The sequence below is a fragment of the Phyllostomus hastatus genome, unplaced genomic scaffold (genome assembly GCF_019186645.2).
Source record: "Phyllostomus hastatus isolate PE091 unplaced genomic scaffold, TTU_PhHast_1.1 phas_scaffold_78, whole genome shotgun sequence".
Classification (NCBI taxonomy): Eukaryota; Metazoa; Chordata; class Mammalia; order Chiroptera; family Phyllostomidae; genus Phyllostomus; species Phyllostomus hastatus.
The window spans coordinates 5,998,113-6,023,412 of NW_025334041.1; the positions used below are offsets into that span (position 1 = coordinate 5,998,113).

Sequence of the window (25,300 nt, forward strand, 5' to 3'; positions counted from 1 at the left end):
TTTTGTGGGAAACATATATTCAGCAGGTCGAAGGATCTCTGTTTTGTGTCTTAGCTCTCGACTAATGATTTCAGAGAGAAGGTGTTATTTTCTACTTAGTAGGACTTTACAGGGAAGCCAAGTCCATCTACATAATTAATCCGAGTTCATGAAAATCAAAGGCTTGAATAATCCAAAAACGGGTCGTTGGACACTATGGGACTTTCGCGGGGGAGGCCATAGGACACCCAGCAGGGAAGACACTTCGCAGTGGAGTGTGGCCACCCGGGCCCGGAGCTCGCAGACCCGGGCTGCATTCCAAGGCCACCGCTTGCAGATGTGCTCTTTGAGGGCCTCCCGTGCCCCATCCTCAGCCTGTTTTCTTCACAGCTGTACATGAAGGTGATACAAGCATCTCCATCACGGGGTTGTCCCTGGGAGTCAACAGGGTTGTGTCTGAAAAGGACTTAGCGTATTTAGCATGTACCTGACATACGACAGCCACTCAGAGAAATGGCCGCTCTGATTATTAGCCCATAACCCGAACTTTTTACAAGCTGTCGCACTGTTCACACGCACGTGGCAATGCCGACACTGGGCGTGTATTTGTGCGGGCCTCGCCTAGTCTCAGGGAGCCCCGTGGGAGCCGGCAAGGAAGTGAAGTGAAAACAACCAGGGCCAAGGACAGGGCTGTGGGTGCCCCAGCCCCGCGCTTCACCGCAGGCGGGCCGCGGGCTGTGCTCCAGGTGTTGCCCAGCCGGTGCCAGCGGGCCAGGCTGGTCCCTTACACAATTTTCAGTGTTTGGTGCACTTGACAAAGACCCAGCACAGGGACCTGCCCCATGCCAGGTACTACTCTGGCGTGTGAAGAGAACAGTGAATTCAGCAGTGGAGAGAACAGACCCAGTTCTCACCCCCGCTGTGATTGTATTTTAGTGGGAGAAGCAGACAAGACACAAGGTAAATAGATTATAGCACATTTTTTAGAAAGAGATGGGCAGTGGAAATGCAAAGCTGCATAAGGGAAATGGAGACTGTATCGTCTTAAATGAGACGGCCGGAGCCCGTCCCTCTGGTCCAGGGGGTGACCGCGGAGGAAAGCCGTGGGAGGGGCGAGGGGAGTGTGCACTGTGTGTACCTGGGAGAAGGGTGCTCCGGCAGAGAGAGCCCCGGTGAGAAGGCCCCGAGGGAGGAGCAGGCCAGGTGCCCCATAGACAAAGGAGGCCAGTGCGGCTGGAGCAGCAGGAGCCAAGGGCAGAACCCTCAGAGGCAAGGCCAGCCAGGGGCCTGGGCGCCTAGTCATGTAGGGCCCTGTTGGGGGCCAGTGAGAGAGTTTTGAGCACAAGACTGACGTGCCCTGACTTAGGTTTTAAGCGGTCCCTCTCGTCCCCGTGTTGGGAGGCAAGTTAGGAAGTTATTTCAACAATCCAGGGAAGAGGTGATGAGGAGGAGAGTCCTTACTGCAGATCAGATAGATGTGGAAGGCAGGAAACAACGGTGTGTCCTGGTGGGTTGAATGTGGGGTGCGAGAGAAAGAGGGGAGTCGAGGCTGAGCTCCAGCTCTGGGGCTACACACTAGGAGACGGGGTGGAACGGGTCCAGACGGAGGCCTGGGGAGCTCACCTTCGGACACGTCAGGTGCCCGGCTCCTGGGAGACAGCCAGGCAGACACTTGGGTTGCGGAGTTTGGAGTTCAGCTGAGAAGTCCGGATGAGAAAGGTAAACTTGGGAGTTGTCGGGACGGAACTGGTGTTTAAAGCTGGGACTCGATAATGTGCACAACAGAAGAGACACAAGGACTGAGCTCGGAGGCCTCCCAGCGCAGAGACAGGACAGAGCAGTTTCCCTGAAACGGGTGCAGCCCCTCAGCCGGAAGCCCCCATGGCACCCTTTCACATCCCAGGTCAGCACACTGGTGCTCTGAGGCCCACCCCAGCACACTGCTGTTCTGGTCACTGGAGTTTTCTGGGACCCAGCCACACTGCTCTGTGTACACACTGCTGACTGCTTGCACCTGACCACGCCAGAGTGAAGCCCAGTAGTGGCAGCAGACAGTGTATGGCCCACAAGGCCTGAAATAATTTACTCTCTGGCCTTTTAAGATTTTTATTTATTTATTTATTTATTTATTTATTTATAGAGAGGGAGAAAGAGAGAGAGAGAGAAACATCAATGCGCGGTTGTTGGGGGCCGTGGCCTGCAACCCAAGCACGTGCCCTGACTGGGAATCGAACCTGCGATGCTTTGGTTCGCAGCCTGCGCTCAATCCACTGAGCTATACCAGCCAGGACTCTCTAGCCTTTTTACAGAGCAAGTTTGCCAACTTCTGTTCCAGACGAACCCTGGGGAGCAGCGCGGTAGGGCAGACCTCAGGGCCAGAAGAGGATCTCACCAGCCTAGGATGCTCTCTCTCTGTCTGTCTTCTGTGCACAGCCTGGGCTTGGGATTGTCACGGCGCTAGACTTGGAATGCTCTTCACACTCTCATTTCCGACCTCTTTTAATTGTCCTCCTTTTATTGATTGACCAGACCTTTAGGTAGAACTAGAGGAATATTTATCAAAATAAAGCCAGTGAAACCATGCCTTTTCCCCACCTGGGAACAGAGCACCACGGGAAGACAGGTCACCTGAAGTTCAGAGCAAGTTCAGGGTTATGGATGTGTGAGCCTTGAGTACTGTTGAATAAGGAGTGTTCGGAGAATACAGTGCAAGCAAACCCAGCACTGCCTTGCCCTCCTGCCCCGTGCTTAGGGAGACCTGCTCTCACACTGTCTCCCTTGGGAGTCACTGCAGTTTCCCGGGAAAGATTCTTATTTCCGTTTTACAGGCGAGGAAACCGAGACTTGGAGGGGCTACATGAAAGGCTCCCCTTGGGCAGAGCTGAGACTGAAGTCCTAGTCTTCTGGGCTCTGGGTCTCCGTGCTGAGCAGTACTGCCAGCGCTGCTCTGAGAGCTGTGCTCTGTTCTCCCTGTTCGGCCTCAGCTGGGGCAGCCCTAGCTTTACTAGACTCAACTGCTAGTGAGCTACATGAAATCTCACGGGATTTTAAAAAAATCTCTGCTTTTAAAGGATAGATTTAAAAAACCACTGAATTCTATCATATCTTTATAGCGCAGTGCATCAAAAGCCAAATTACATTATGTTAAACAGGCGCAAATAATGCTTAATTTATGTCACCGTTATCCCAATCTCTGTGGGCCAGAATCCGAGAGGACGCCTGGTTCCCATTTGCAAGCGACAGAACTGAAAGCAGAATGCAGCCCTGTGGCTGGCCCGGGACGCGGTGTGCGCTGTGAAATAGTAACCGTGTCGCGGCCCCGTGTCCCTGTGTGATCAGGTCACAAATGTCGTCTCTCAGTTCCCCTGCGGGGAACGGAGGGAGGGTGCAACCAGAGACTTATTGTCACTGCAGAACTGAGTGGATCTTTGCGTAAGTTTGTATCTGTGGCTTTTCAAAATACGAGAAGAAATTTCTTGGGACACTTTTGTCTAGAAAAACATCCCTGAAGGGGCTAGTGCTTTGGTGGGTATTCTGCAAATGTCAGAAAATCTATAGAGTTATTGTAACAGAGTTATCGACGCCTCATAAATGATTCTCTAAGCAGGGGTGTCCAACCTTTTGGCATCTCTGGGCCACACATTAAATACTTGGCGACACGTAACCACAAACGAATCCATAATGTTTTGCGTAAATGTACCACTTTGTGTTGGGCCCCATTCCCAGCCATCGTGGGCTGCATGCCGCCCGTGGGCCGCGGGGTGGACACCACAGTGTACCTTGGGAGGTGTTGGGATGTTCATGAAAAGAAACAAAAACAAAGCTGCATGCCTCTTAACCCTCTACCCCCGCTCTCAAGACCAGCTGCAGAATATGTGTTTATTTTCACAGGGAGCTCAAGGAGAAGATCCAGCCAGAAATCTTGGAGCTGATCAAACAGCAACGCCTGAACCGCCTGGTGGAAGGGACCTGCTTTAGGAAACTCAACTCCCGGCGAAGGCAAGGTATTGTGCCCGGGGCCACCCCACACCCCGCCAGGGTGGGCCGCAGCCCGCTGCCGGAGGCACAGGGGCGTGGTGCTGGTTCAAGGGTAGGCTGTGCGCCACAGTTCTGGGAAGTTCGGGTGCCCTCTGCATACCCAAGGAGAGCCAGTGTTCAGAATGATCACATCCATGGAGCCGAAGAGCCATTCTGGGCCGTTTAGGGCCATGAATTTGCTGGTTGTGGCTCAACTAGAGCTAACGTGTACTGACTGAGAGCTTACCACGTGCCAGGCTGTGATTTAACGTATGTGAATGCGTTTCATCCTCAAAATAACCCTGTGAAGGGTCTGTTGGGATTGCACGCAGTGTACAGATAAGGAAACTGAGGCAACAGGGGGTTAAGTACGTTGCCCAAAGTCGCCGAAAAATAAGGATCTCCCAGAAGTCTTTGGCCTTCACTTTTAATGACTCCCTGTGCTATCAGGTGAGCTGACACCCGCTGCTGCATTTGACCTTGGAACTTCCAACATTCCTGGACCTTTTTCTCCACCCCCCCACATAAGTAACAGTGAACCAAGGAGCGAGAGAATCCATTTTCATCACCTTGCAAGATAAATTTCTGAATTACCTCTCTAAACTCTTAATTCCAAAATTTCAAGTCAAAACGGGTGCCCTTAGACTAGATCCAAAAGGTAGAACACACTTCCCGCTGTTTCTCAGCCACACAGGTCCAGTCCCTTGATTGCTTTCTCGCTGTCTTGACGTGCTGCTGATTGCAGAGTCACGGTGCTCGCCTCCCACTGCCCTGGAAACAAAGAGATAGAAACTAAAGCTGAACAGCAAGCTTTGGGGAGAGGGGAAGACACAGAGGAGCGGCCAGGAGCAAGCACCAGCATGAGCTCCTGCACCAAGAGTAAACACCCGTCTTGGCTCGGGAGGCACTCTCGCAGGCACTTGTGAGCCGGGATGGGTGTCCCGTCCAAACGCAGGACTCGCCTGCCAATGACAAACATCGTTCAGGGTTATGCTGGGCCCAGCCCCTGACCATTTACCATGAGAGCTTTGGGCTGAATATTGAGTAAATGCACTGATGTCAAATGTTACCGTTAGAAACCACAGTATAGAATTTCCACAGGCAGAACATCCTTGAGGAATGAAAACACAGATTTTTCCTGGAGGATGAGAAGCCATGACAGTGAACTTCAGGCTGGGTCTGCAGAGAGGACAGCGGGCAGAACAATACGGGGCTGAGTTGCAGTGGGACTGAGACAGGCTCACGTTAGGAAGGGTGGCGCAGGAGGGGACCCAGGGCGTCCACGCAGCCATCGGCGGACGAGCGCACTCCCTCCTTACTCGCATGGACGTCTCCGTCAGAGTAGGTGCTGTTCCAAGAAGACAGTGTGGGCACAGTGGCGAGGACAAGACCCCCGGAGCCAGACGAAGTAGCCGAGGTCCTGCCCCTTCCCCCGCAGCTGTGTGACCTTGGGCCGTTCCCCAGCTGAGGCAGGGATCGCCGTGCCCGACCCTAAAATTACCGGGAGGAGAACGGTGATGGTGAATGTCACTCTTGGACACCAACGACAAAGGGTCCTCCCTTCGTTTTGGGAGATCGGTCAGGAAATGCACCCTGGCCTGGGAGTGCACAGACTTGGTTACAGGCTCCTCAGCTCCATAAGTCACCACGTGGACATCCTCAGGGAGATCGTGTGACTTCCCAGGACCACAGCTTCCCATCCGTTAGAAAGCCTAGGCCGACAAGATCTGTGAGTTCTGTGAACCCGACAACCGATCACAGTACGTGCCCTGATGGCTTCGCTGCCTCTGGAAAAACCAGTATTCAGGGTATGTCACCCCATGATGGGATTTATGAAGTTTTTATGTACTTAATGCTGGGCAAAAGGCACAGAAGTGGGGCAAGGGGAGGTGGCACAGACACATGCTGCCGCCAAATGCCTCCCCTGGTGCCCGGCTAGGACCCTCAGAACCAGATTCCGAGAAGTCCGCTGACCCTCACTGCCCGCTTCGCCGCCAGGCTTCCCCTCCCAGGCTGACGTGGGCAGGCTCTGCCAGAGCAGTCCCGTTTCTAAGTGTAATGGCTACAGGTCTCTTGTTTTCGTTTTTGTTTTTCGGTTTTTGTTTGCTAAAGAAATCTTAGTCCCTTATCTGCACATTTTCCCAGTTTTTAAACATGAATTACCTAACGAACAAAAGCCATTAGCATCTAGATTATAAATGTAGCACTCAGCTCCCCAGGGGGCCTGGCCATCTGTGTTTAAAATGAAACCGCCCTTCCTAGTACAGAAAGAAAGGGAGGGAGACTCTGGGGTGTTTGGGAAATGGGGTGGTTTTCAAATCTGGCGACCAGCTCGCCATGCTTCAGACTGTGCTGCAGGTGGTCTCACGTCACCCCACCCGAACACTCCATTCAGATGCACACAGACGAATGAGGACGTGATGCTGTAAGACCCTCTGAATCCCTTTCACGTGCACGAAAGGTGCACTTTCTTTTTTTTCTCTCTAGATTTTATTTATTTATTTTTAGAGAGGGAAGGGAGGGAGAAAGAGAGAGAGAAACATCAATGTGTGGTTGCTGAGGACTGTGGCCCGCAATCCAGGCATGTGCCCTGACTGGGAATCGAACTGCGACACTTTGGTTCACAGCCTGCGCTCAATCCACTGAATTACACCAGCCAGGGCGAAAGGTGCACTTTCCCGTGCAGCTTCTGGCGGCGCAGCCAGGTGCCGTCGCAGGTTGAAGAGGGAGCACATCCCCGAAGGAGCCAGAGGTGTCGAGGGTTCCGCAGCCGCGTTCCACCGTGAAAGGCAGCGGCGGCCTGCAGGGCGGCGGGATGCCCAGGCAAAGCCCCGGACGCGCGTCCTGGCGCACAGCCTGCGAAGCCAGGAGGAGCTGCAAGGCAGAATGACCTTCCCGTCGTCGGTCCCTGCAGCTGTCTTCACCGGACCGAGAGAGAAGTCTTGTGTGTCCTCCTCTGAAAGAGGACGTTTCCCTTTCGGACACCGACATCGCTGGGGTCCCTCGCGTTCGTCGCTCTGGACAGGTTCAGCCTTAGGCAGCAAGTGGACCATCTCCTGAAGCTTCTCCACATTTTGGGCTAACCTCCAAAAGACCCAACATCGTAGAAGTGGCCCCAGAATTGACTGTAGGAAAGGCCACCTCACTGCCTCCCCCAAACGGGGCTCCCAGGGCCCACTGAGTCCACGGCGGGATCGGTCAGGACTCGGTTCCTGCGGTGCCCTGGGCCTCACCGAGCTCCCCGGCATCTCACAGGCAACAGCGGCAGCCACTGCTCAGCTTGGCTGTCCCCCTAACAGCCTGCGCGCGGGCCCATGCTTGTCCCTGGCCTGCCTGATGAAGACAGACACTAAGCTCCGCTGTCTAATACAGCTACCAACGGCCAGGTTCATTAGAATCAAATGAAATTTAAAATTTCTTTTCATCCTCTTGATGAAGCAGACACAGGGTATTTCCATCCTTGCGTGAAGTTCAATCGAACATTACTGCGAGAATTACAGTCGTCGGCGGCGATTAGCTCCACGATGATCTATGCGACGTTGGGAATGGCTTTAATCAGCCCTGGAGACCTTCTTCCCAGGCTGGTGAATTCTGAAAGTAGCTCTTCCCTCTGGTCCTTCAGAGAGAGAGACGGACAGACAGACAGACAGACAGACAGCCACAAAATTGTCCCCATACTTTTTATTTTTGAGACCGGGACTGAAGAGCCGGCTGCTGGTGCGCTAACCCCCTAATTGACTGGAAGGCCTCTCTATTAACTCCTGCTTTCTCTGGAATGCTGGCAAACAGTCTGTGATAATGTGCTCGCTGCTTCTTGCTAATTACTTGCAGTGACAAAATCCACTCATTCGTTGCCCAGAGGGATTGAGGCACTAGTAACTTCATGCTGGGTTTTGAAAAGAAAATACGCATTTTTCTTACCCTAAAAGACACTGAAAATCGAGCTGCGGCTGGTGGCTGACGCCGACCCGGTCTCACCCACGAGTGGGTGCCACGTGGGGCGGCGCTGGCGGCTCTGCTTTTCTTTACAGCCTCTGCCACTTCGGGTCAGACGGACAGAACCGCGCCAGGAGGCCGCTAGTCCTCCCCAGAACTCAGCGCGCCAGCCTCTGTCCTGCGGAAGGTGCCGGCCGAGTGTCAGCACTTGAGACTCAGGAGTCAAAGCAGTCGTCCCAAGGCTTTTCGGTCCCCTTTCCAGCATGTGTCATCCACCCCAGACTTCCTTTCCTGTCTGATGGGGCGGAGGAGACCCCATCACTTGCAGAGAAAGAGGAACTTACTACGGACAAGAGAAGGGTTAGGCAGAGGTCAGAGAAAAACCCGGGGTGGCTGGTGGCATGACGTCACGAGAATGTAAGCCCCCAGGCGGCGGAAGTTCTGTCCGCTGCACGTCAGATGCTGTTACGGCCGGGCTCCGAGTATCCTTCTGTGTTTCCTTCACACGAACATCGACAGCAACGTTGCCTTGGTAACCTGATAAACAGCCACTGTCCTCCGGTAGTTTCTGAAGGTGAGACTGTGTCGCACGAGAGACCCGCTCCATCCCTGCCTTTCCCTGTAGAGCAGGTGGCACTGCCGAGTCCCTGTCCCTACTTCTTCGAGCTGGGCAGCAAAGGTGCCCACGGCCTCTCTCTCGGCGGCCATCCAGAAGGTGAGGGCGGGGGCTCCTTCTCCCTGAGCTCCGAGGTCTCGTCCCTTACTTCTGCCTTCCACCCCAAGGAGTCTCTGCTCTCCCCAGGAGGGTGCTGTGTGCGTCGCAGGCGCTCCGCAGACATTCCGAGGACAAACTTACCTGGAAAATATGTGCAGCAAAAAGGTTTTTGAAGTCTTACAAATGAGCAGAAGTCTCGCACTTCCCTCCAAGCTGTATCCGTTCACAGCACTTACTGCTCCCAGTGCTTCCCCACGTGCGTGAGGAGGGCCGGTCTCCTGGTGCGCCGCATCGACCCTGGGGCCTCGGGTTCCCGCTAGGGGTGAGCTCCGGCCCCCAGAACCCACTCCAGCTTGAGAAGCGAGGACCCCCTAGATGGAACAGGCTACGACATCACTCAGAATAACGCCAGAGTGTCCACCTGTTACAGCTCACTGACTGCCTTCCTGGGTTTCTGTCCTCCTTCACTTGCTCCCTTAGCCAAAGACCCCACCCCCGAGGTGGCGGAGGAAGGGAAGGGCTACGGCCCACCTCTCCCGCCGGCTCTGTGGCCATCACAGGCCGTTTAGGGCAGGTGGGAGTTCCTCCCGGGCAGGAGAAGCCCCTGCGGCCCGTCACGCCGGGACCCGAAAGCGCAGCCCACAGCTGGCGGCTGAGCGGGGGCGGCTCCTTCGGAGTCCGCAGTTCCTGCTGGGGATTGCGGGCCAAGGTCCCGGACCTGTTTGTTTTCCCCGCGGAACACTGGCAGCGACGCGCTTGCCGTGGCTTCAGACGGCCGTGAGTCACTCAGGAGCAGTGTTGTTTTCTCCCCTGGATGTGCTCTTCCAGAAAAAGGATGAGGTATAAACACATATACGTACATAACATCATTTTGAACATGTAGCCAGTCCAGATGTTTCCCTAGCCATTCAGTAACTTTTTCTTTCCCCTCAAAATTTTCTACCCGAGTTCATTTAACATGTTCTCTTAAAGAGATGAATTGCCCCATCCTGACGACATTCAGGAATTCGCAAACCGTATTTATAGGCAGGGAAGACAGAGCCATTGAGACTTTTGTGGATCGAGCTGGAGTGTTGTCTTTGTTCATTGTGCGGCTTTTCCTTCCATTTTTAGACTTTCTTTTTCTATTAAAAGAGTCATAGTTAACACATGCTTTTGCAGTGAAAGCGATTTTAAATAGAAAAACAATTTTCTTAAAACGTTGTGGGGAGTATTTTAGTCAGAGTGGCTTCAGAGCACTGCGTGTTGGCAGACAACAGAAATGGGGTGGTTTCACCAAGGCCCCTGCCTCTGCCGGCTGCAGAGTGGCACAGAGGGGTTACAGGTCACACGCACTTGGTGCCTTAAGTGTTTTACCAAGTCCCCTTCGGTCTTCGTTTGTCATAGGGTGCTTAACTGTGGGCCCCTGTGATCAAAGAGGATGCTGCGGCAGCTAATAGGATGGGGAGAGTCCCTTCGGCTGTAGTAATCAAAGAGGGCTTCCTGGAGGAGGCAGCATCTAAGCTCAACCTTCAGACCTACACAAAGATTGCTGTCACATTGAAGTTTCTTATATATAAAAGTTTCTCTTTGCCTCCTTTTCCCAACCTGACAGGCTTATTCAATAATTTGTATGATGTTTGGGGACAGAGAGGAGGTTAAGTTGAAGGAATTGTTTGTAAGAATGATCCTCGGGCCCTGGTCCTGCCTGTGTAGAGAACCAAACTCTAAGGATTGGACAGGAAATGATGGTGAATGCCCTCACTCTTTGTATAAATCCCTGGATTACTTGGATTATTTCCAGCCCTGTGTCTGTCACTCGCATCCGGACAATCCGTTCATTGATTGACTTGTGATATCAGCCTCTGGGGTCGGAGGTTTGGTGTGCCAACTAAGACACGTCACACAGCTGTCCCAACCGGCTCAACGTCTCAACGAGGAAGCGGAAGCAGCAAAGTGTCGAGAAAGCTGCTGGCTCTGCGCCTCGCTCCCTGTCTCTCTCAGGCTTGTATGGACCAGGAATAAACCCCGCAGTTGCTATAGAAACTGGTAAATAGCCCTGTGGAGGCCACCACCTCAGAAAACCTGTTGCCATCGTCTTAGAAGGATTTGAGGCCTTTCCCAGCCATTCTCGAATGTATGTTCAGCAGGTCAGGTGCTGACCGACCATCAAAATCAGAGGGGACTCGCTGATCGGGGCTCCGGACCCCATTCCCTTCTGAAGACTTCCAGTCGGGTGGATGGCTTGTTCTTCCAGGCCATCCTGTTAGGAAATAAGGATGCCAGTGTTTTTGGAAACCAGAATTACTTACCTTGTACCTGTGTGTTTTCTTCCACAGACAAGTTTTGGTATTGCCGGCTCTCCCCAAACCACAAGGTCCTGCACTACGGAGACCTGGAAGAAAGTCCTCAGGGGGAAGTACCGCACGATTCCTTGCAGGACAAACGTAAGTGGCCACCCCGGGCGGGAGGCCCGAGCTGGGGTTGCCTGATCGTGTCCTGGTCACTAAATGTCATGCAGAAGGACCGTTCCCCTACAGAAAGCCACCAGGTGTGTCTCATCTCGTCGTGAGTCCCGGCTTGAACAGTCTCGAGATCCCTCCCCACATTTGCGTCTCATAGTTGAGCGTGCCCCATAGTTGGAATGCAGCGCTAATGGCAGACCCAAATAGGGCCGCCTACTTCAAGGACATAATGCAGGCACTCGGGAAATTTAGGATGAACTACATTTTATTTTTTCTACATGTTGCCTGAAATACATATTATTTGCTATTTTTGTACAATGTCTGTTTCAATATACGTATTTTGAAGAACCAGGAATATGATAGATTATTTTAGTCCAACACCAAACCAGGTTCCACATTATTTATTCGTTTCTTTATTTATTTGATGTCAGACTCTGTGTGTGTGTACAGAGAGAGAGAGAAACCTGGCTGTGTTGTTCCACTCACTGATGCACTCAGTGGTTGATTTTTGTATGTGCCCTCACCTGGGATTGAACCTGCAACGTTGGTGCAACAGGACAAAGCTCTCACCAACTGAGCTACCCGGCCAGGCCCTGTTTGAATGTGTATATTTTGGAGAACCAGTAACGTACTAGATTATTTTAGCCCAACACCAAACCAGTTTCCAAGTTTTTTAGACAGCATGAAGTATACACAGTAAACCAGGTATTATAGAAACATGAAAATACAAAGGCCGTGAATTAATTTGGAAGAGAAATTGCAAGAAATGAACACAGCCTCAGAAGATATCCCGGGTAGAGAAATCAAAGAGTGAGAAAACTAGAGACAGTTTTAAATAACCTTTAAAAGTCGCAGCAACCCTGCGGTGAGTCACAAACGTGTGTCCCAGATGAGACCTTGCCCCCAAGTCCCGACGCCCTCCCTCTTGTCACCCCAGGGCCCATGGAAGTCCAATGGGGACTGTCTTCCTTGACGCTCGTGCCATCAGGAGCGAAAATAAACCACGAGTGGAAAATTCCTCCCACACCCAGACTCTGCTGATCTGTCTCAGACAGACAGCCTGGAACAGTCTCTCTTCCTCCCTCTTAAAAATGGGGCAGCCGGGCTCTGTGGTGTCACTGCGTCCAGGCAGCAGCCTCCTGTCCCGGGAGCACGGCCCCCCCAGCGCTGGTGACTGACACTGCTAACGGGGCGAGAAGAAAGTGGAAGCCCGCCGCCACCGAGGCTGGGGCGGTGTCCGCACATCCCCACAGGGGGCATCCCAGGGCCCTGCCCGCAAGGAGGGCCCCCCTTCGGGTCTCAGGGAGCATGCCCTACCCCGCACCATGAACAGGCCAGATCACTGCTTCTCAGAGACTGGGTCTCGGACCAGCAGCATCGCCTGGGACCTTGTGGGAAATGCAGGTTCCTGGGCCTCGCCTCTGGGCCTGCTGACTCAGAAGCTCTGGGGAGGGGGCAGCAGTCTCTGTCCGAACGGGCCCCCCAGGCACCGCTGACGCTCGGTCACAGGGAGAACCGCGGCTGCCTCCTGCCATGTGCTCTTCACGGAGGCTCTTCAGATTTACCTTTCCCCCGGAAGTCCAAGCTTAAATGAACAGCAACGGTGAATCGGTAGTGGCTTACCAGCTTTTATTTGGGTAAACAAGGGTATTGAAAATAACATATAACTAAAACTTTGTATGACAGTACTTTCATTTTTAAAAAGCATTATTCTGGCCAGGTGGCTCAGTTGTTTGGAGCATCATCCCACTCACCAAAAAGATTGTGGGTTCAGTCCCTGGTCAGGGCACATACGTAGGTTGCAGATTCAATCCCCTGTAGGGGCACGTATGGGAGGGAACTGATTGATCTCTCTCTCTCTCAAATTAATTAATATATATTCTTAGGTGAGGATTTTTTTTTAAAAAAGTAGGACTTTGGATCACATCACAATAAACAGTAAGAAAGACCTAATCTTGGAATGAGGAGTAGTCCCTCCTATGGAACTAAATTAGCTTCATTAACCACTCACAGCCGTGTTTCCGTCTTCCTCTGCTTTCTGCCGGGTGAAAACCCCCTCGGGAACTCGGGGCTGCCCAGGGCCAGCGCCCCGGAATCAGCCCCACGGCGCTGAGATGAGGAGTCACGGCCGACCCTTGGCCGCCGCAGCCACAGCAAACGCTGCACGGAGTCCCCCGCAGCCTCGTGCCTCGCCTGCGCAAGAGACAGGGAAAGCGGTCCAGGCAGAAAACAGACAGACAGACAGACAGCTGATTTGCTCCTCCCCCACGTGGCCTGACGAATCATCTCTTCCACTCACAGGACAAAGTATTCATCTCCGCGCAGACAGGGACGGAACCCACGGCTCAGCGCACAGACAGGCACTTGCTTGGCGCTGACGGCAGGTTCCGTGTGCGCGCTCCCTTGCCCGCGGGTCCGTCGCTGAGGAAGTGGGTCAGAGAAGGTCACGGCGTGGACAGCGCCGGAGCCTCGGCAGGGGCACTTGCTGGCATTGCCCGCAAACGGATGCCCGCACCCTAGCTCTACCAAGGCCCTTACCCACAAAAGCGCAGGGCGACGGTCACTGGCTGGAAGCCAGGAATGCTTCCACCAGGGCGGTGGCGGAGCACGGCCGAGCTGCAGACCTCCCAGCGGCTGCTGGCGGGGGCCCGTGAGCGGCGCCACTTCTGGGCAGGGGCTGCAGCCGCCCCCTCCACCAGCGGTTCGAAATTCTTGCCCACCCCTTTCCCTCCCACATTTACATCTGGTCATGCGGAGTTTGGAAGAGCTGCTACCTAACAGTTGACCCACTGCAGTCAAAATCAAAAACCCATACTCGTGCAGGTATGTGCACACGTGTGTGGGCGACATTACATCTGTGTGCACGTGTGTCCCGGACAGGGGGTGTCTTTGTGCAATGAAGTCAAACGAAGCCATTATGCACCTGAGCTGAGCAGGGCCCTGGCCCAGGCACCTAAGTTTGCCGCCTCAGGCCGGCTACCTGGTTTGCCCGCCGTTGCAATGATACATTCCGCCTGGAGCAGATGGCCCGTTCTCTGGGAGCCCTTGGAAGTCAGAAACTTCAATCCACCAGAAAAATGAGTCATGTCTTTAATTAATGTCAAGTGCCATTGCTCTTGCCTGGTCTGATTGCCCTCTCTTGAGACCAAGGGGGAAATTGCCTTCTGCCCCTTCAGCTAATGAGTGCTGACTGCGGAGATATCAATGAATCCAACGGCGTAATTGAATCCTCTTCCTGCAGAAGAGTGCGAGTGAAGACGGCCGGCCGGACGCCCTCTAGCTGTCTTCGTCCCTAAGGTGGAGGAAATCACTCTTCTTCCATTTGCTTTGTTTGACAGGAAATAAGGCCCTTAAAGATGCATATCCCCTTCCATCCCCTCGCCCCACGGCCCTCCCGCTAGGTTGACAAGCCCCACACCCCCACTAAACACGAGGCTCTAGTGCTTTCCAGCCCTGGGCCCCTCCCCCGCCAGTGCCTGCTTGCGAGAGGATGCAGGCCAGCACGCCCCACGCTGACATCAAAGACATGGCGGAGAGGGCTCACCCCGACACGGGCCATGAAGCCTGTTAGAGAGAATGAGAAGGGCAGCGAGACAGCAGAGGAAAGCAGACGAGTCGGTCAGTGGCATGTGGTGAAGAATTCAGGTCCCCCAGTCGACGCAGAGAACCAACTTTGGTTATTGGTCATGAGAACATCTCCAAATAACATTCATTGAGTGCTTACCATATGCCAGGCGCCGTGCTGAGAACTTGCCATTCATTATCCTCTTGACAACCCGGAGTGGTAGATCCTGTTGTCCTTGTCTTACAGAGAAGAAAACCGAGCTACAGAAAAATTAAGTGACTTGTTCAAGGTCACAGGGCTAGTAAATGGTAGGACAAAGATCTGAAGGCCACCCCCCCACTTCGAGGACCAGCTTCTGACCCACTCACCCCCTACTCCACACTGCCTCGATTAAAAGCCAACAATTATCTCGGCTCCGACATCAGGCGTTAATTCTTGGAGCAGCGCTCTGAGATGGACGATGGTAGAATCCCACATCGCAGGCCAGGAAGCTCCGGCTCCCAGAGCGTTGGCCCAAAGTGGGATAGCCCGTCGGTGTGTCCAGGTGTCAACCCAGGCTCTGTGACCCCACAGGCACAGCCCTTGCCACCACCGCTCCCTGCTGCCAGCTGAGAGGGCGGACCCTTCACCTCCATGCGCCAGCCCCGGCCTGCGCCGCCGCCACCGCCGCTGCTCCCGCGTGAGCTGTGTTCACAGCAAGTGCTCACGGCTTCCCAGCTACTTCCTGGGCTTATTTCTGCCTCAACTTAGCTCCCAGTGGTGAAAACGAAAACTGCTTTTATCACAGGGGCCATATTTACTTTTTCAATGGGATTTTTATTTTAAATCATCATTGGTGAGCAGGAGGAGAAGCCATGACCTACCGAGGGAGCATGGAGTGGAGCGGAGAGCAATAGTCCTCCTGTACGACCTTCAATAATGCATTTCCTCTTCAGGTCTCAGTCTTCCCATCTGTGTAATGGGAGTGTTGAATTGGCTCATCTCAAGCAGCTCAAAGTGAAGGAAGCATAGAAAGAAACGAAGCCCTGACTGAAGAATTTAGAGTTGAGGGCAGGGTACCAGAAGTGACCACCCTGTTCTCGTATCTCTGGGTCCCACTTCTTTATGCGTCCCCCTCAAAAGACCCTGGAAACTGTCGCCTGGCCTTGACATAGTCAGGAGTCAGGAGCCCTCTGCTGCCTCCTTAGGGTGCAGATTCAAGGGATGTGAGTCCAATTCTTCTCGTGGAAACAGAGAGGGTGGCATTTCAGCCCTCAGACGCCCACTCTTCCTGTGCATCTAGAGGCAAACTATGCAAAGAGCAACCTTTAAAAACCACAGCAGCGTATTTTTAGAATTTTGTGTTTTCCTTTTAGCCATAATCCTGTGAGTAATAGAGCAGCTTGTCTCCTTGACAGGGGACAATGTATATAAAAATATTAAATGCGTGCTGCCACAGACGAGGTGGGGAAGTGCCTCTTCTCCCCTGGAGACTCCGCATCGGAGATCCTGCAGGCTGTGCCCGCAGGAGACTTTCTGCTACTCCTGTCCTGTTGCGCATGACGGCCTTTCAAAGCCAAGGGGTGGCTTGCTATTTATAGACTGTTGACACTCTCAAGTCCATTGACCATGTTACAGATTATACAACAAAGACTTTCTGCTTCCGAGGTTCTTATGACTCAGCCCCCGTCTGAAGCTTCGGAAGGATTTCTGAGCTGTTACATTAATATGTGTCAGACTCACTGCAGTAGCGGACTTTCCATTGAAAAGTAAACCCAGTTTCCCGAGGTGCCTAACTGTCCCCCTTCCTCAGCAGCCAGACAGGCCGCAGGGAGAAGCAGAGCCGATCACCGGTTATGAAAATGGATTTGAGGAGAACTGGAGTTCGCAGTGGTAGTCGCAGTATGTTCAGGAGTCCTAGGGACCAACGACAAGGAGACACCAATTCAAGGGGGTGAGGCAGAGGCAGGCAAGGGGTCCGAGGTGAAGGGTCTGCCACTGCATCGGTACATTCCGCAGCGGGAACAAACACCCCCGAATCTCGGTGGCTTGGGACCACAAGAGTTTGTTTCTCCCTCCTCACATTATGTAACCAGCATGAGTTGTCAAAGGACCGCTCCACACGGCTGCTCGGCCGTTCCATAGCTATGCCATTGGACGGAACCTGGGACCTGTTCAGTTTCTGCCACTGCGGCAAAGTGGCTGGTGGGTGTGGACTTTTCCCTGCCTCAGCCAGTGAAAGAGACTTGCCATTTCCTCTGACATGTCATTGGCCAGAACTAATCCCATGGTCCCAGAGGTTGCTGGGAAGTATAGTCTCCCACATGCCCAGAAAGAAAGGGAAACCAGACATTAGTGAGCACAAGCAATGTCAATCAGAGGGGTGTAGAATCAGGACTGCAAAACCCCAGGGGACCGACAGCTGGGGTGTGTGCGGAGGTTCCCCCAAGAGTGCGCCGCGGCCCTGCTCCTCTCTGGGGTTAGGCAGAGCTCCGGGGGGAGTGTCAACGGGTTTGCGTAAGGTCCCTAACAGGGTTAGGGTGCCTGGGAAATGTGAGCTATACATTGTATAACTTTATCGTCCTCTCAGCGTCTCCCCACAACCCAGGTCCCCAGGAAAAGCATGTGAGCATTAATTATGAAATCGCTCGTCATCTTCATCATTGAGGGAATGATCACTAAGGAAATTGCTGATTGACTACGTAGGAATCCATTACTCAAAGCCTCCGCAGAGCCTGAGTGAGACCTCACGGTCTGCTGTGGGACAGAAGATTCGGAGCCGGAGAGGGACGGGTGACTTCGATTGTTTTTGTTAAGATTTTTTTATTTATTTATTTTTAGAGAGGGAAGGGAGGGAGAGAGAGAGAAAGAGAGGAACATCAATGTGCGGTTGCTGGGGGTCATGGCCTGCAACCCAGGCATGTGCCCTGACTGGGAATCGAACCAGCGACACTTTGGTTCGCAGCCCGAGCTCAATCCACTGAGCTACGCCAGCCAGGGCTTGATTTTTTTTTTAAGTCTCCAAGCCATCCAGCTGCCTTCTCTCTCTCTCCCCCAGATTATTTTAACACAAAGTTTTAAATGCACAAACCTTTCCATCTCTTTTATCTCCCTCCAAGTCCTGAGTAAAACATGAGACAACATCTTCTCCTCTACCTGCACGATAAATACCAGCTACCGTTACCGTATCAGACAGGAATGTTCCCTTCCTTGGCGTTCAGTGTCGTTGCCTGTAAAACAGGGATAATGAAACCTGCCTGGAAGAATTGTTGTGGGGAATAGCGAGGTGGCAGAGAGGGAGGATGACCGAGTTCGGGACGACTGAGATTCAAATGCATTTTCTGGGATGAGGCTGCTCTTCCTGCTTGTCCTAAACTCAGAAACGAAATAGGTGTAGCCAGTTCAGGAGCTACTGATACAAGGGAAGCCCTTAGCGTTGCTCCTGGCACACGGCGTCTTCCAGAATAGCAGTATTGTAACCACCATGACTATTATTACGGCTTCCTCTAATACCGTCACTTTTCACATGGCTGTGTCGGGGGTTTTACAGTTATTTGTTTCAGTGAACCAGATGCTGCTTATCAACATAGATTTTCCTCCCCAGGGTTGCTTTTGGCCAGAATATAAGAATATAGTTTAGTGTCGAGTCCTGGCACACTACCCGACTTCTCTTCCTCGTTTGAACTCTTTTCTCCTCTGCCGCCGTTTCTGGGGACGGCAGCTTGCTGGCAGACTTGATGGTTAGTGCTTCTTCTTCGTCGACAGCTCATACGTGGTGAAGTTACTTTTGCTTTCTTTTCTCAATTCCAGTGCCGGTGGCAGACATCAAAGCGGTGGTGACGGGAAAGGACTGTCCTCATATGAAAGAGAAAGGTGCCCTTAAACAGAACAAGGTACGGTTTCTGATTACTGCGAAGAGACGCTTCTGTCGGGGCAATGCAGGCGGCGGGGGCCAGCCTTCCTTCCTGGGCAGCAATGCTTGTGTGCGTGGCTGTACGCGTGTTTCCCTCCCTGATGCCTTTCACATCTCTCAGCTTTGCTTTCCCTCCGTTGGCCATGCATTCAGCCCCTACCATGTCCTCCGTTCCCCGACTCCCTGTCCAGTTCCAGCCCCAGGAACTGCCTGCTCACTGTTCTGGCCCAGTCTCCTCCCCCCCCCCCCCCCGCGCTCAGCCCCACGCATTCCTAACCCTAACCCTAACCCCTAACCTCCCACTTGCGTTTACATTGCCCCTCCCCCAACTCCCACCCCAGGCTACTTCACCCTCTCCTGTGGCTCTCACCTTCCCAGGAGCCTCCATGGGGTCTCCGTGAAGCCCAGGAAAAGCAGAGACCAAGTGATTCAGAAAGTTTTTTAGAAAATGTTTCAGGCCCTGGTATATACCATCCTTCAGCATGGTGGAAAGTGCTGTGCAATGGCTCAAACCCAGCGTAGAGGAGAAAATTCCCCCCGACGTACATTGCTTAGACCCCCTTCGCACTAGTTTCCACCCTCCCCTCCCAGCTGACCACCGGGCTGTTCACCGCGACAGCCCATGTGCTGCACCAGAGGGTGTGCAGGGGCTTCCTCTGGAAGGACGGGCCCCAGTGCGGACGCATTTGCCCTTGGAGGGGCCACGGGAGAGCCAGTTCTCAGTTCATCCCTCTTGGCGTCTCGTGACATGTGATAGCCATCCACGAATAAAATCACCCAGATTGATCTGGGTGCACCAGCCGCCTTGGTCCCCAAAACATCCCAGAAATCAATTAAGTTGCTTTCTTTTATTTCCAGTGTCAGTATCTAAGAGGAATATAAGCATTATACACAGGTTCCTTACCAACCAGGGTTCAAGGGACCACTCCCTGCCCTGTCATCTCGAACACTGTAGCGACAGCGGGGAACCCAGGTCTGCGGGGGTGACCCTGTGTCCACGGTGAGGGGACATGGAAGCACCGGAACGTGCTGGTGAGGACGACAACGGGGAGTGGGTACAGCCCAGGGGCTGATAGCAAGACCTTTGCGTCTCCAGCTACGTAAGGACAGCTCACGTCAAGTCCACGTGAACTCCTTCTTTGTCAGGCCTGTCACGCCCCTGTCATGTGATGCCTTAACTGACGAGCGTAATGACACAAGGGCATGCCCAGGAGTGTGTGCGCGCCCCGCCCCCCACGACCCAGCACTTCCCCTTTTGCCCTGGTGGGGGAAGTGGGGTCCTCCAGCTCGTCAGGGCTCGGAGAAGCGTTCTGCCCGCGGCAGCGAGTCTCCAGCCTGTGTGATCGGCCTCCCGTGGGGTGGCTCTGCTTCAACACCCAACGCCCCCCGATCTGCAGAGCGCAGTCCTGGGGGCACGGGCTCCGCGCCACTCCAGCTGAGGTCCCCGCGGTTCTATAGCCCTCGCAGCGGAGCAGGAGATGCCGTGGGGACATGGGCAGCAACCAGAGAAGGCCGGGAGGGGTGTCATTGGAGAGTGGGGCAGCCCGCCGGGGTTCAAGTGCTCTGAGCAGGGACAGAGAGAATTATGTAAAACAGGTGTGGGGGCACCCCTAGTTTCAGCCCCAACATGGAAAGAGGTTGGGAATTGTCACTCGTGTCCTTCCAGTGAAAAGAAACTGAGTCAAGTGAAAAATCAGTCATGTTCTTGGGCCTGCCAGGAAGCTCAGGTCTCGGGGCGCACCACCACCCTGGAATCCTGGAGCGTCGGGTGCGTCCAGCGAGCCCCAGCCACATCTGCTCGTCCGGAGCGGAATCCGTGGGAGCCGTGAGCTATCGGATAGCTGAAGTGGTAATCCTGATAAACTGCTGTGGGCTGAGTGTGGTGGGCCCGTGTGAGAATGAGAAGCTCTAGGAGGTCGCAGTCGTGGGGGCACACTTCCATGGGCATTGCCTCCAGAGAGCCTAGCAAACTCTCCCATCGAACGTCTGAGAAAGATCCCCTCCCTCCAGGTGGCTCTGGCACGAGACATGGATGAGTCATCATGATACGTGCCAGCGCCTTCTCATAACCAAGTCCTGTTCTCCAGACCTTGCCCCCAGCCAGGGGGAGAGAACGTCCACCATTTAATCCCACTGAGCCTTCCCGTCTCAGCAGCAGGGTTGGGAGGTAGGAGAGACATAGTCAACAGCAGCCAAAGCCTCAAGGAGATGCACAGGAGACTCTGCAGCCATGGGAAAAGGGAGGAGGTGAGGGGGTGGGGGGTGCTCGACCACTGGAGAAGCAATTGGGAAGGTGACAACCACAGGATACACGACCCCGAAAAGAAGGAGATGCAATTGGAAGATTACAGAATGTTATTCCTCGCCCATATCCCACACCAACAAGACCAAAGTAGTGGAGTGGAGTGGAGAGACCTGCAAGACGCAGACTCTGTCTTGAGGAGGAGGACTTGGGAATCCAACGTCAGCAGAAGAGACAAAAACGGATACACTGGGGGAATTTGAAGCTTCTGACACTTACAGCTACATCAGTAGCCCAATAGCCCAATTCTTTGCCAGATTAACATAAATTGTCACTCTGAAGGTCCGTGTATCTCCTTTTCTATTACCTGAAACAACATGTCTGGATTTCAGCAAAAAGTTACAGGCATACCAAAAAAAAACAAAAAAAAACGGCCTGAAGAAACAAATCAGTTATCGTAACCAGACTCCAATATGTTGGGCACAGATGTTGGAACGATCAGATAGAAAATTTAGAATAACTACAATTAAAAGTGTTACAGGTTCTAATGGAAGAAGTAGATCACGTGAAAGAACAGCTGGGTAATGGGGTCATAGAAAGGAACACTCCAGACATGAATCAGAAAGAAAGACTATAAATGAAGAACACTGAAACAGAAGTGAAGAATGCTTTTCACTGACTCAGTAGACTTGGCACGTCTGAGGAAGGGGTTAGTGAGCTTGAAGATGAGTCAACAGAAACTCCCTAAACTGAAATGCAAAGAGGGAAAAAAATGAAAAAAAAAAATAGAGCATCAAAGAACTGAGGCACAATTGCAGAGGGTATAACATATAAATAATCGGGCGACAAGAGAAAAAGAGAATGGAGCAGAAGAAATATTAGAGCAATAATGGACAGGAAGTTACCAAAATTAATGACAGACACCAAACCACAGATTCAGGAAGCTTAGAGGACACCCAGCCGAATAACCACCTCCCCCCTAAAAAAACCACCTAGGCATATCACATTTCAACTGCAGAAAACCAAAGACAAAAAGAAAATCTTGAAGAACAAAGATAAAAATTAAAGTGGGTTTCTCATCAGATACTATGTAAACAGGAAGAAAGTAGTGAAATATTTAGTGCCGGAGGAAGAACCCCACCAACTAGAATTCTTTATCTAGTGAAACTGTCCTTCGAAAGTGAAAGAGAAATAGACTTTTCAGATAAAAAAAAACCTGAGGTAATTCATTGTCAGCAAAATTATAGAGGTGAGAGACTTGGATCCCACAAAAGGGACAGAAGAACTTCAGAGAAGGAATAAATGAAGGTAAAATAAAAATACTTACACTTTTGTTGTGAATCCATCTAAAAGATAACTTTGTTAAAAGTAACGCTAGTAACAATGTGTTACATGATTATAGCATACGGATAGTAAAATGAACAACAGCAAAGTCACAAGGGACAGGAGACAGGATTTGGGATACTGAAAACAGGGAAAGGCAAACAGGAAAAGGAAAAGGAAGGAAGGAAGAAAAAAAGAACAAATGCAACGATGAGAAAAGAGTTATAAACATAGCAGCCATTAACTATGTCAGTAATCATTTTAAATGTCGAAGGTCTACATACACCAATTAAAAGACAGATTGTCAGAGAAGATTTAAAAAAAGACCCGAGTCTATGTTTTGTACAAAAAAAATTAAACAATTCCAAATATAAAGACTAAGAGAGGTAAAAAAATGAATGGACAACAATAGCGAAATATATAAGGCAAAACTAATAGCACTGAAAGGAGAAATCCACAAATCCATTATTATTCCAGAGGCAGCACTACCCCCCCACCCCCGTCAGTAACTGGCAGATCAAACAGGCAGAAAACCAATAAGGGTATTGATGACCTGAACAGCAGCATTAATCAACTTGATCTAATTAACAATAGAAGATCCACCCAACAACAGCAGGATACGCATTCTTCTTAAGCTCCCAGGAAATGTTCACCGATGTAGACAGCATTCTGGTACATAAAATACATCATAACACATTTAATAGAATAATAAGCACACAAAGTAGTTTCTCAGATCACGGTAGAATAAATAAATCAGTAACAGAAAGATAGCTATAAAGTCCTTTCAAATATTTGGAAATTTAATAATATACTTCTAAGTAATTCTTAGCTCAAAAGGAAGTCTCAGAAGAAATGACAAAATGTTACAAACTAATTAAAATGAAAGTATAACTTATCAAAATATGTGGCATGGGGCAAAAGCAGTGTTTGGGGGAAGTTTGTGGTATTAAATTTATGTATTAGAAAACAAGAAAGATTTAAACATCAATGAAGTGTTCACCTTAGGAAAGCACAGCAAGTTAAGCCAAAAGCATGCAGAAAAGAAGAAATAATACATAATTAAAGTACAAATCACTGCAATTGAGAAGAAGAAAAACAGTAGAGAAAATTGACAAAACCAGAACTTGGTTCATGGAAAAGGTGAATAAAACTGATAAGCTTCTAGCCTGACCAAACAAGAGAAAATGAGACGAGGCAGTTCCCAGCATCACAGCGGGAACGGAGGGGATGTCACACGGGCATACGGTACGTGTGGGTAGGTTCGGCCTCTTGTGTCAGACTCCTCTGCTCCCGGAAGAGATCAACAAAACAAACAAGTAAATGACATTGCCCAACCTTCTTTTTTTTAATTTAGATTATTTTATTGTTGTTCAGTTACAGTTGTCTATATTTTCTCTTCACCCCTTCCCTCCACCCCCTTCCACCCTCTTTTTATTGTCATGGTGCTCATAGAAAATTGGGTGGAGGGTGGAGGGTGGATAGATGGGTGGATGATAGATGGATGGATGATGGATGGATGGATGGATGATGGATGGGTGTATGGATGGATGAATGGATGATGGATGGATGGATGATGGATATATGGATGATGGATGGGTGGATGATGGATGAAGGATGGATGGGTGGATAGATGGATGAAGGATGGATGGATGGATAGATGGGGTGGATGATAGATGGATGGATGATGGATGGGTGTATGGATGGATGAATGGATGACGGATGGATGGATAAATGGGGCACACTGCTGTAAACATGTAGACAGGATTGCAAATGTAGGCTACGTCCTGGGATTCGCTGGCATGCATGTCCGGCCACCCAAAGCTCTTCCAGGAGCCCTGACAGCGGGCTAAGAGAGTATCTCCTCTACCAGCCTGTCTCGCTCATTTGCATACCCATGAAAGTTGTTTGGTTTTATCATGCTAATAGTGTTCATGCACCTGGTTCATCGGGCTAAACATCAAAAGGGAGAAAGGAAACCCGCAGTCCTGAAAACTTACTCCCTCAACCCCACACCCCCACACCCCTTCTCCCGATATTCCAGAGGTCTCTCCTCTCTGCCCCCAGGACTGCTGGGCAGGGACGGAGAGACCTGCAGCCTGGAAGGAGAGCTAACTAAGGTGTGACCCCAGGAGGCACATCAGTGCACCCTAGCGGGCAGCAAGCAAGGCGTGTGGCTGGCTCTGCAGCCAGGTTTTCCAGCTGGACAGAAGGTTCTGGCACTTTGCGCCACGGGACTCCCAATGAGCTTACTTGCGAGCAAGGCAAACTGAGACATTAGCGTCCGTAAGGGAGACGCTTTGTTAATAGCAAAATATTGGTGACTGCCACGACTTCTCACTCATTCAACGTCTGATGGCCCGGGCTCTGTCTAAGGCCCTGAAAGCAGAAAAAGGAACAAAAAAAAACTGATCTGGCTCCTCGAGGCAGAGGCAGTTTTGTTCAGCCATCCGCTCGGTCAGCACCAGCACCTCTGGGAGACAAGGAGCTCTGGCCCTGGAGCGTGAATGGGACGGACGTGTGTGGCCTGTCCTCCTGCAGCCCAGAGTCCGGCGTGGCCAGCAGGTCAGCACCCCAGGCGGGTTCCTCAGGCACAAACAGCACTCGGCTTCTTCGCGGTGACAGTGGGAGAGTCTCAGGGAGACGGGAACTGTCGGGGGTGAACGGAAATTCCACTGGGGGAATCGACGTTTAAGGATTAAGGATTCTGAAGTCAAGCGTTGTGATTTATAAATTTGATTTGTTGCTGAGTTCTTGAAAACAGGCATTCCTGGAGTTCATCCCACCGACTTTGGGGCTTACAAACAGTCACAACATCATCAGCAGAGAAGAGGTCTGACCGCATCTCACTGATTCGGGCACAGACATTGTTGATGTAAGAGCAGCTTCCATCCACCGTGTCCCGGAATCCAGCTTCCGTTTTCCTGGTGTGGCCCCTGAGCCTGGAACAAGAAGCGGATTACACGAGAGGCCGACGTTCTAGCGTCAGCGTGAAACCCGGGTCTTAACCAAAAGGCCTCTGATCCGCATTGACTTCATTTGTCCTTCATTCAGCAGCTGTACTGAGTGTGTTCTTTACACCCGGCCCGTGCCTGGCGCTGAGAATCCAAAGGGAATGTGACCCGGCCTCTGGCCCTGCTCACCTTACTTACTGGGTGTCTGGTAGACGGAAGACTTCCGGGTCAACACG

General features: G+C 51.8%; 1 protein-coding gene across 9 annotated transcripts in view; it reads left to right on the forward strand.

The window, feature by feature from the left end:
- Positions 1 to 25,300, forward strand: part of ELMO1 (engulfment and cell motility 1) — a 472,430-nt gene that overhangs the window by 436,847 nt on the left and 10,283 nt on the right. For all 9 annotated transcript variants that reach the window (XM_045828139.1, XM_045828136.1, XM_045828134.1 and 6 more), the window contains 3 exons: positions 3,871 to 3,983; positions 10,966 to 11,073; positions 18,446 to 18,528. In XM_045828139.1, the coding sequence (XP_045684095.1) occupies positions 3,871 to 3,983; positions 10,966 to 11,073; positions 18,446 to 18,528 (304 nt within the window). The remainder of the gene's footprint in view (positions 1 to 3,870; positions 3,984 to 10,965; positions 11,074 to 18,445; positions 18,529 to 25,300) is intronic.